Source organism: Theropithecus gelada, chromosome 4, assembly GCF_003255815.1.
Source record: "Theropithecus gelada isolate Dixy chromosome 4, Tgel_1.0, whole genome shotgun sequence".
Classification (NCBI taxonomy): Eukaryota; Metazoa; Chordata; class Mammalia; order Primates; family Cercopithecidae; genus Theropithecus; species Theropithecus gelada.
The window spans coordinates 116,382,909-116,394,363 of NC_037671.1; the positions used below are offsets into that span (position 1 = coordinate 116,382,909).

General features: G+C 46.8%; 2 protein-coding genes across 2 annotated transcripts in view; both read left to right on the forward strand.

Annotated features, from left to right (window-relative positions):
* LOC112622136 (UL16-binding protein 1-like) overlaps nucleotides 1–8,891 on the forward strand; it is a 25,625-nt gene extending 16,734 nt beyond the window's left edge. The window contains 4 exon segments of the mRNA XM_025381396.1: nucleotides 7,386–7,649; nucleotides 7,864–8,049; nucleotides 8,052–8,138; nucleotides 8,782–8,891. Of these exon segments, the coding sequence (XP_025237181.1) occupies nucleotides 7,386–7,649; nucleotides 7,864–8,049; nucleotides 8,052–8,138; nucleotides 8,782–8,891 (647 nt within the window).
* Nucleotides 1–10,315, forward strand: part of LOC112623571 (UL16-binding protein 3-like) — a 170,391-nt gene extending 160,076 nt beyond the window's left edge. Inside the window, exon 5 of the mRNA XM_025384119.1 lies at nucleotides 10,158–10,315. Within this exon, the coding sequence (XP_025239904.1) occupies nucleotides 10,158–10,168 (11 nt within the window). The 3' untranslated portion in view covers nucleotides 10,169–10,315. The remainder of the gene's footprint in view (nucleotides 1–10,157) is intronic.
* Nucleotides 10,316–11,455: the final 1,140 nt, after the last annotated feature.

Genomic DNA, 11,455 nt, shown 5'->3' on the forward strand with positions numbered 1-11,455 from the left:
GCCATAGCAAATAATAATTAATGATTAAACGCCCGAGCTCTATTCCTTTCCACCTTCTACCTCCTCCCTAGATTTGTTGTTTCTCTTTTGTATCAATACCTCATAAAAGATGGCGCTCTTCTTGCTTTTTCTTCACCTGTTTTTCCCCCACCGGGCGAAAATTGTTACTTTGTAGTGCAGGCACCATCCTGCGCCCGGGAAAATTACCAACTAACAGTGCAGGCGCAACATCACGTGGGACCAGAGAAACCAATACCTACCTAGCCACACCCTCCGCGATGAGATCATCTCCGCCTCTGGCCCAACCCCTTCCCCTCCAAGTGTATATAAGGCATTGCATTACCGCCATTAAACGAGACTTGATCAGAGCACTGTCTTGTCTCCATTTCTCGTGTCTCTTGTCCCCCAAATTCCCACTCCCTCCTCCAGGGCCTGCTTCGAGGATCCCGCGGGCCGGGATACGTGGCGCCCGAACAGGGACCTGGAAACGAGGGACTCTGTGAGGAAGAGGACGCCAAAGGACGGTCGACCGCTAACCCAGACAAAAGGAGTAAAACTCTTCCGATCTCTGCGGGAACCTGCCGCGTCAGAATCGAAGGTAAGTGGCGCGTCCGAAATGGGACAAGAATTAAGTCAGCATCAGATCTATGTAGGACAATTAAAAGAGGCTTTAAAGATACGAGGAGTAAAGGTTAAAGGTAATGATTTGTTTAAGTTTTTTGATTTTGTAAAAGACACTTGCCCTTGGTTCCCACAGGAAGGAACTATTGATATTAAAAGATGGCGTAGAGTAGGGGATTGTTTTCAGGATTATTATAATACTTTTGGGCCAGAAAAAATTCCTGTGACCGCCTTCTCTTATTGGAACCTCATTAGAGATTTAATAGATAAGAAAGAGGCCGATCCGCAAGTCATGGCTGCGGTCGCTCAGACAGAGCATATTTTAAAGGTTAGCTCCCGCTCTAACCTCGCAAAGCCTCCGCAAGATACGGAGGAGGATCTCATTTCCCTCGAAAGTGATCATGAGGAAATTAAGTCTCCTTCTGTAACAGATAAAGAAATGCCACACGAAAACAAACCAAAAAAATACCCAATTTTACAGATGCTTCAAAAAGAGGAGGAAATTAATAAGCCTAATCAATCAGACATAAATTGGGATGATTTAGAGGAAGAGGCAGCTAAATATCACAACCCTGATCTGCCTCCCTTTACTTCATACCCGCCCCCATATAATAAGACATATAATGAGGCTTCTGCGCCCATTGTTATGGCAGCAATAGATCCCAAAGAAGAATTAAAACAAAAAATTGCTCAACTAGAAGAGCAAATTAAACTTGAAGAGTTACATCAATCATTGATAATTAGGCTCCAAAAGCTAAAAACAGGAAATGAAAAAATACCCAACTCAGACGCTATGGAGGGTTCCTTGCGCCCACCTCAGCGGCCTGGACAACATGTTCCAAGAGGGGGGTTGGTTGCTAGCCGACGTAGAGAAGACTCCTCCCCCAAAGACGTTTTTCCAGTCACTGAAACCATAGATGAACAGGGACAGGCTTGGAGGCATCATACTGGATTTGATTTTACTATTATAAAAGAGTTAAAGACTGCTGCCTCTCAGTATGGGGCTACTGCTCCATATACTCTTGCTATAGTAGAATCTGTGGCTGATAATTGGCTCACTCCTACAGACTGGAATACCTTAGTTAGGGCAGTTCTTTCTGGGGGAGACCACTTAATTTGGAAGTCAGAGTTCTTTGAAAATTGTAGAGATACAGCTAAAAGAAATCAACAGGCAGGAAACGGTTGGGATTTTGATATGTTAACTGGTTCAGGTAATTATGCAGACACTCGGGCCCAAATGCAATATGATCCTGGATTGTTCTCACAAATCCAGGCTGCTGCTACAAAAGCCTGGAGAAAACTTCCCGTTAAAGGAGATCCAGGGGCCTCACTCACGGCAGTTAAACAAGGACCTGATGAGCCATTTTCAGACTTTGTGCATAGACTTATGACCACGGCAGGTAGAATTTTTGGAAATGCAGAAACGGGTGTAGATTATGTTAAACAGTTAGCTTATGAAAACGCTAACCCCGCCTGCCAAGTGGCAATCAGACCTTATCGAAAGAAAACAGATTTAACAGGATACATTCGCCTTTGTTCAGATATTGGGCCCTCATATCAACAAGGCCTAGCAATGGCCGCCGCTTTTAGCGGCCGAACAGTAAGAGACTTCCTCATTAACAAAGGTAAAGATAAAGGGGGATGTTTTAGGTGCGGTAAAAGGGGACACTTTGCAAAAGATTGCCATGAAAACCAAAATAAAAATCCAGAAGCGAAAATCCCAGGGCTTTGCCCAAGGTGTAAAAGAGGAAGGCACTGGGCAAACGAATGTAAATCTAAAACTGACAGTCAAGGAAATCCTTTATCTCCCAGGCAGGGAAACGGGATGAGTGGCCAGCCCCAGGCCCCGAAACAAGCATATGGGGCAGTCAGCTTTGTTCCAGCCAGCAACAACAATCCATTTCAAAGCTTAGTAGAGCAACCCCAGGAAGTGCAGGACTGGACCTCAGTTCCACCTCCCACACAGTACTAACACCTAAAATGGGACCACAAACCTTAAATACTGGAATATATGGACCCTTACCACCTAACACTTTTGGGCTACTTTTAGGAAGAAGTAGTGTCACCATGAGAGGCTTACAAGTCCTCCCTGGAGTTATCGATAATGATTATGAGGGAGAAATTAAAATTATGGCCAGAGCTATTGATAATATTATTACTGTCCCTCAAGGAGTTAGAATAGCTCAGTTAATCCTACTACCTTTGGTTAAAACAGATAATAATATCCAACACTCTAATAGAAATATAAAAGGTTTCGGATCATCAGATATATATTGGGTGCAACCAATTACAAATCAAAAACCCTCTCTAACCTTATGGTTAGACGGGAAGGCATTCACTGGGCTAATAGACACAGGGGCCGATGTAACTATCATTAAACAAGAAGATTGGCCCTCTCATTGGCCTACCACAGAGACTTTAACTCACTTGAGAGGAATTGGACAAAGCAGTAATCCTAAACAAAGTTCTAAATACCTAACATGGACAGATAAAGAAAGCAATTCAGGCCTCATTAAGCCATTTGTCATCCCTTACCTACCTGTTAACCTGTGGGGGCGAGATCTGCTCGCTCAAATGAAAATTATAATGTGTAGTCCAAATGATATAGTTACTGCACAAATGTTAACTCAAGGATACACCCCTGGTAAAGGTCTTGGAAAAGGAGAAAACGGTATCCCACAGCCTATACTGGTTTCAGGACAACTTGATAAAAAGGGGTTTGGAAATTTTTAGCTCAGGTCACTGACATACCTGCACCCCAAAGGTGCGCTGACCCCATTACTTGGAAGTCAGATGAGCCCATTTGGGTTGATCAGTGGCCTTTACTCAATGATAAATTAAGTGCCGCCCAACAGTTAGTGCAGGAACAACTGGAAGCAGGACATATTGTAGAAAGTAATTCTCCTTGGAATACACCTATTTTTGTTATTAAAAAGAAGTCTGGTAAATGGAGACTCTTACAAGATTTAAGAGCAGTAAATATCACTATGGTCCTTATGGGTGCCTTACAACCAGGATTGCCTTCACCGGTTGTGATTCCTCAAAAATATTTTAAAATCATTATTGATCTTAAAGATTGCTTTTTTACAATTCCCCTTCACCCTGCTGACCAAAAAAGATTTGCCTTTAGTCTTCCATCTACAAATTTTAAGCAACCAATGAAGCGCTATCAATGGAAAGTCTTACCTCAGGGTATGGCCAATAGTCCTACCTTGTGTCAAAAATATGTAGCTGCTGCTATAGAGCCAGTCAGAAAAACATGGACACAAATGTATATTATACATTATATGGATGATATTTTAATAGCAGGAGAAATTGGCGAACAAGTCTTACAGTGTTTTGCCCAACTCAAACAAGAGTTAACAGCAGCCGGACTACAAATAGCCCCAGAAAAGGTACAATTACAAGATCCATACACCTATCTTGGTTTCCAAATTAATGGACCCAAAGTCGTTAATCAAAAGGCCGTTATACGTCGTGATCATTTAAAAACTTTAAATGATTTCCAAAAATTACTGGGAGACATAAATTGGCTTCGGCCGTATTTAAAGCTCACTACAGGAGAGTTAAAACCTCTTTTCGATATATTAAAAGGAGACTCTAATCCAAAATCTCCCAGGTCCATTACCAAAGAAGCATTAATAGCACTCCAACAGGTAGAGCATGCCATTGCAACACAATTTGTTACCAGTATTGATTATTCTCAGCCATTAATATTCATTATTTTTAACACAACAATAACCCCTACTGGTTTATTCTGGCAGAACAATCCCATTATGTGGGTACACCTACCCTCCTCCCCTAAAAAGGTTTTGTTGCCTTATTATGATGCAATAGCTGATCTAATTATCTTGGGAAGAGAAAACAGTAGAAAATACTTTGGAATAGAACCCTCTACCATTATACAGCCCTGCACTCAATCACACATCCATTGGCTGTTACAAAATACAGAAGCCTGGCCAATTGCTTGCGCTTCTTACACTGGCACAATTGACAACCATTACCCACCTAACAAACTCATTCAATTTTGCAAACTTCATGCGTTTGTGTTTCCCCATATTACCAGTAAAGAACCTCTCAATGACGCATTACTAATTTTCACTGATGGATCTTCCACAGGGCTTGCCGCTTACACCTACAATGATGTAATCGTTAAATTCCAGACCACTTATACATCAGCTCAGCTGGTCGAATTGCAAGCTATAATTGCAGCATTATCAGCTTTTCCTTGTCAGCCACTTAACATTTACACAGACAGCGCCTACCTGGCTCATTCAATACCCCTCTTAGAGACCGTGCCTCAAATTAAACATATTTCAGACACAGCTAACCTATTTTTACAATGTCAACAACTTATTCAAAAAAGGACTACTCCCTTTTTCCTTGGGCATATTAGAGCACATTCAGGATTACCGGGACCTTTAACACAAGGTAACGCAACAGCCAACACGGCAACAAAAACCATAGCCACAGTCACTATAGACAATTTACAACAAGCACAAAAAGCACACGCTTGTAATTTTTTTTTTTTGAGACAGAGTCTGGCTCTGCCGCCCAGGCTGGAGTGCAGTGGCATGATTGATGGCCTGGCCGCCAATCCCTTGTGGACTGGACTCGATGGACTTCTCCCCTATCTCCTGCCATTCCTTGGTCCTTTACTTACTCTTCTACTCTTTCTCACTCTCGGGCCTATAATCCTTAATAAGCTTATGGCGTTTGTTAGACAACAAATCGAGGCCTTCCAGGCCAAGCCTATACAGGTCCATTATCATCGCCTTGAGATGACGGAAAATGGTGAGTCTTATTTACCTTAATAGGACCACCTCCCCTGTGTGCTGAACTGGACAGTCAATGACGGGTAAGAGGACACTATCCCCATCGGAGCCTAAGACAGGAGGGCCGCCCTTGCTGCTGCCTTATCCCATGACGGGCCTAGAAGATGGGGATGAGATGACCCAACCTAAGACAGGCGCAGTTCCCGAGGGGTCATTTCTTATCATAAAATAATAAAAAGGGGGACCTGTCCAGACCTGCGTGCCCCGGCCATAGCAAATAATAATTAATGATTAAACGCCCGAGCTCTATTCCTTTCCACCTTTTTTTTTCCAGGGTCAAATAACCATATAAGTAGGTCCAGTCCCTCATCACAGAGTGTGTATGGTTGCATCCCAGCTACAAGAGCAGAGTTGAATAGTGACAGGGAAGGTCATATGACCAGCACAACCTATAATAGTTACTACATTAACTACAAACACTATCCATTCCCAGTACGAATCCAGGAAATGTGAAATTACCATCGAATGGGTCTACGAACCCAGCATATCCCCCTAAGCTGGACCTGACACAGGTGTCCGTCCTTTATTTTGCCTCAAATTCACCTCATGAGTATCAGGGGAGCAAGTTAACACTTCACATCTCTAGAAGGAGGACACACACTGTGTCCACCAGGAGTATCTGGGTATTTGCTATTTCATGGTGTACACTTACCAGAGTGAATGCCCATCTGGCTCTGTGGGGGAGTCTGAAGGAGTCACTGCAGTTGCTATGGGATTGAAGGGGCCCACCAGGGCCTCTGGGCTCTCCTTTTAGTAATGGACTCTGAGGTGTGGCTCGGTACTCAAAGCTGGGCAAAGGAGCCCGATTATTTCCTGGGGTGACTCATTTCAGCATCCAGGTCATCCATCCTTGTGTTTTGTCTTTATTTGTTGTAATTATTTAAATCTAGCAGTATTCGGGTTGAGTTGCATCTCTTTTGGATCCTTGACCCCTTTGTTCTATGAGCCGTGGGCACACCTTCCTATGGCTGAGGTCCCCAGCTGCCATTGTGACTTCTCTAATTATTTCCATCATTGCACCCTCCTTCCTCCTGACAGTTGACGGCCTCCACTTGAGATCTGTTATTTCAGGATTTTCCACCCCATTACTACTGGGAGCCCATTTCAGGAACAGCATTTCCTACCCCCGACCCCGGCCTTCAGCAACAGGCATCCCTGAGCTTCTTGACAGTCTGCTGCCTTCTCCTGGGGCCTTCTTTATATGCTGGGTAAACAGGAGTCCTCCAGGCTTCCCATGAGCACAGAGGGTGGACATTGTTCTGGATTTTCATACTGCAGTCACTCTGGCATGGGTGCTTCTCTGAGCCTTTTTGTTCTTTCTTCTACACCCTGACTTAGAAGTTCTGGATTTTCCACTTCTTGCCCTGTGAACCATCCCTTTCCAAGGTTCCAGGAATGCATCCTCAAAGCAGATGGGTGTCATTGCCGGGGCTTTGCAAACATATTAACTCATGTGACCCATGACATTAATCACTTGTGTATCTAAACTGAATTCTGCCCTCACCCCCTTCCCCCGCCCCCGCCGCCCCCACTGTGCTGGAGCATTCGAGGGCAGCTCCCACACCCTCTCCCATCTCCTGCAGTCCACATGGGCTGCTGCTGAGGGTCCTCCTCATCCAGGCCTTTTCCTGCCACAACAGGCCTGGCACCTCTCCAACAAGATCATGTGCTGACTGATGTTGGCACAGGGCAGGTGGGACATGTCTGGAGGGGACATGTGGTTTCATGGCCGCAGGAGCCTTCTCCTCCATATACTCAAGCAAGGGAGACGCTCTAGTCTTTAACTAGTTGACATGACAGCCCTGGCTGGGGCACATCTTGCTCTACCAGCCCAGCCCCTCAGAGGCCTTCACTTGCAGTCACCATAAGGGGGAGGAGGCATCTCAGGTTCCCTCCACACCAATCCTCTCCTGTGTTTTGCTTCCACAGACACACACTGTCTTTGCTATGATTTCAACATCACCGCTAAGTTCAGACCTGAACCACGATGGTGTGAAGTTCAAGGCCTGGTGGATGAAAGGCCTTTTCTTCACTATGACTGTTTTAACCACAAGGCCAAAGCCTTTGCTTCTCTGGGGAAGAAAGTCAATGTCACAAAAACCTGGGAAAAACAAACTGAAACACTAGGAGACGTGGTGGATTTCCTCAAAGGGCAACTGCCTGACATTCAAGTGGAGAATTTAATGCCCATTGGTAAGTTTAAAATGGCCCAGGGAGCAGATACAGTAGTAACTTAGAGGCATTTATTGGTTTCATGTAACAAATAAATCAGAAGTTTGTGTCACACAAGAGGCTGAGAAGCATGGGCAGGATGCAGCAGAGAGAGCAAGTCCAGGAGCCAGGAAAGGAAGCAGGGTGGGGCTAAGGACTTGTCAAGATCAGAGCTGATCTCTTTCCAATGGGGCAGAGTCCCTCATTCGGCAGGCCCGGATGTCTTGTGAGCACGAAGCCCATGGACACGGCAGAGGATCTTGGCAGTTCCTCTTCAATGGACAGACGTTCCTCCTCTCTGACTCAAACAACAGGAAGTGGGCAGTGCTTCATGCTGGAGCCAAGAAGATGAAAGAGAAGTGGGAGAAGAACACGGAGGTGACGTGTTCTTCCACAAGATTTCAATGGGGGATTGTAAGATGTGGCTTGAAGAATTTTTTATATACTGGGAAAAAATGCCGGATCCAACAAGTAAGTGAGAGGCAGATCTTAGCCTGGTGTGTGAGTGTGTGTGAGTGCATGTGTGTGTGAGTGTTTGAGTGAGTGTGAACATGACCCCCTCATGGGGGACTCCTTCTGGGGGTGCTGGCTTGCCTGTGCCCTCTCATCCTCCTCTCCCTTCTTCCTCCTGACTCCTCTTCCTCCTGACTCCTCTTCCTCCCTGCACCTGCCTGTGCTCCACCCACTGTGCATTTCTCACCAGCCTCAAATCTGTGGGTGTCATAGTGTTTCTAGACCTTTTTCGTCAGTGTTCCTTCCTCCTAGAATCACTTTTCCTTTCCTCTCCCTTCATTTGTTTCTGTACATCCATCAAAACTACCTCAAAGGCCAGCCCCAAGACCCTCCCCTCCCTGGCCCTGGGGCATGACCTCCTCTTCCGCCAGAGCAGGATGGGGGGCTGTACTATCACCTTGCTTCCCTCAGCAGCTGTGTGAGCTCCCCGAGGACAGGGACACCCTCTCTCTTCCTACCCCAGAAACTGTCACAGCGGCTTCCCCACAGCAGAGGGGGACAAAAGCTCTTCCAGGATGAGCTGTGGGGGCAGGAGCTGAAGAGGCATCCCCTAAGATTTGGGGCCTGGACAAGGGTTGTCACTCCTGGGTTTCCATTTCAGAACCACACTCTCGGGCCCCAGGCACAACCCAACCCAAAACCATGGCCACCACCCTCAGTCCCTGGAGCCTCCTCATCATCATCCTCTGTTTTATCCTCCCTGGCATCTGAGGAGAGTCCTTCAGAGTGACAGGTACTGTGGGGCAATATTGGGAGGGGAGCAAGGAGCAGGTGGATGAGGTGGAAGGATGCCGAAGGAGAATACCCAGAGTCCCACATCTCCCCATGGCAGGAACCTTCTCTTCCTGACATGAGACAGATGAATGAGACCTAGTGTCACCTATTGGCAATGACCTGGGTAGCTCAGCCCTGGGTTCTGATGGATTCTCACTGTCAGAACCAGAGAGAAAGGGAGGGGCCCATACTAAGGCTCAAGCCCTGTTGAGCTTGAGAGGGTTTAGCCAACTCAGGTCTGTTTCAGAGCAGGTTTCTATTCAGGAAGGGTAGTGGGGTGTGGCCTGCAGGCAGTAGGAACTCAGGCATGGGCAGTCCGCACAGTAGGAGAGGAGCAGCATGGCTGTTTCACCTAGGATGTCAAGGGAAAGGGTGTCCCTGGAGAAGGCTAAGAGGAGAGTGATCTGGGAGAATCCCCAGACAAGGGGGCTGTGAGGACCTTAGCCCACCCAGTTCCTAAGGCTGCATCCCCCGAGAAAACAGCTTGGGTCCCAGCACTTAAGGTGGAAGGTGAAGAGTAGAGCATGTCCAGGGTGAGGTTTGGGAAAAGGCCAGGCCCCTTGGACCCATAGGATTCCTGGTTTGGCCCTAGGGTGATGCCCCTGCCATTCTGCCTCCTTCACACTCCAGATCCTGAGCCAGCTGGTGGCCCTGCCTGGAGCAGAGTGGACTCAGACAGGGAGGCCGAGCTGCTGCTAGAGGTCCATGGTTGCCACTGAGCTTGGCTGGGAATGAATGGGGCGGGGCAGGGGCAGTCCCATTCAGAGCTATGGGTGCAGCTCCCAGGGTGAGGAGAGGCTGAGAGCGAAGGGGAAAGAAGGAGGTTTGCCTGCAAGCCCACCCAAGGCCAGGGAACATGGATCCAGAGACCTCTCTTTGGACAGGGCTCCCCCAGGTCCTCTAGACCCTTCTGTGAGAGGGAGGAGCAGTCCCTGAGTGAAGGTGCAGACCCCTCATTACCAGTCTCAGTTCTGAGCCCCCATGCGCTGTAGCAGGGCCTGGGCTGGCTCTGTGGTGTGGTGAAGGAGGGTGGAGGTTGGGACAGGCTGCACAGCCAGGGGTAGCATTGGAGGGAAAAACATAAAACATGTTCCTTATTTGGGGAAGAGGCTCCGAAATGGGGAGGGCCTGGGAGGGATCACCCAGAAGAACAGACCCCGGTTTTTCTCAGCCACTTAAACCAACGCTTCATCTTTTCTGAAGGTGGAAGATGATATCAAGAAGCCTCTGTTAGCCTGTTCTGGTTCCCGCTCTCCCTTCAGGGAGGTCGCCTGTCTACTCACCACTGTGCCTTTCTGGAAAGCAGGAGTGCAAGCCTTAGCAAGCCCACCAGCCCCCAGCACATGATGAGGACATTGTAGACTCAGCATCTCATGCCATTCATTACCTTTACTGATGATCCTAGCTACCATTTTTCTTAACATCTTCTGCCACTTTCTCTCAGTGCTAACGGATGGAATTCCTGCACAAGTTTTAACTGAACAAGAAATCCTAGCAAAAAAGCATTTTCTTTCTACTTCTTTGATTGTGGAAAAGCAGACACTTCTCTGAAGCATGACCTTATTCTTCCAAACAGTATCACTAGTAAAATAGCATGCTGTACTTCAAAGCTCAGGGATCATTTTGATGCAGTGACCAAGAATTGCATTAATTTTTTTTTGTTTTGTTTTTATGGTTTTTTACAGTTTCTTACTCTGTCAACCATACTGGAGTGAAGTGGCAGAGTCTTCACTCACTGTAATCTCCAGCTCCTGGGCTCAAGTAATCTTCTAGACTCAGTCTCTAGAATAGCTGGGGCTACAGGCGCATGCCACCAGGCCCGGCAAATTGTTTTAGTTTTAGGAAGAGTGGGTCTTCCTATGTTGCTCAGGCTGGTCTTCAACTGCTGGCCTCAAGCAGTCTTCCCACCTTGGCCTCCCAGTGCTCTGGGATTACAGGCATGAACCACAGTGCCTGTTGTAGAAATTTTTAAGTATTTAATATCGAAAAGTATTACCTTCATTATTATTTTATTTAGTAAGACAGCAGATCTAATCTCAGAATAGCTGCTTAGCCTTTTCTCTGACTCACCTCCTGCCAGCGCTGGCATTCAAGTGAGGGTCAAAGCCTGTGAACCTGAATGACCCCAGCTCCTGTTTTGGGCTGAGCTGCTTCAGGCTGTGGAAGGGCCTGGGAGTTGCCTGCAGGAGAGGTGAAGGGAGGAGAAGCTGCCTAAAGCAGAAAACAGAGGGTGAGAGGGAAACATCTGGAGGCCCTGGCTTTGCAGGAGAAGAAGGAACCATAGTGGATTTATTGAGGGATTTATCTCTTTACATCAGTTTCCGAAAAGAATGTTTTTCTTAAGTTCCCATTATCAACTAGTAAAACAGAACAAAGCAAAACCAATGTGAAACAAGCAAGAATTGCAAAGCATTTGCAAGCAGAATCCAGAGAACTTCTCTGCCTGCGCCACTTGAGAGCTAGCCGCCACGCTGATGCCCCATCTTTAATGATGCCACCTC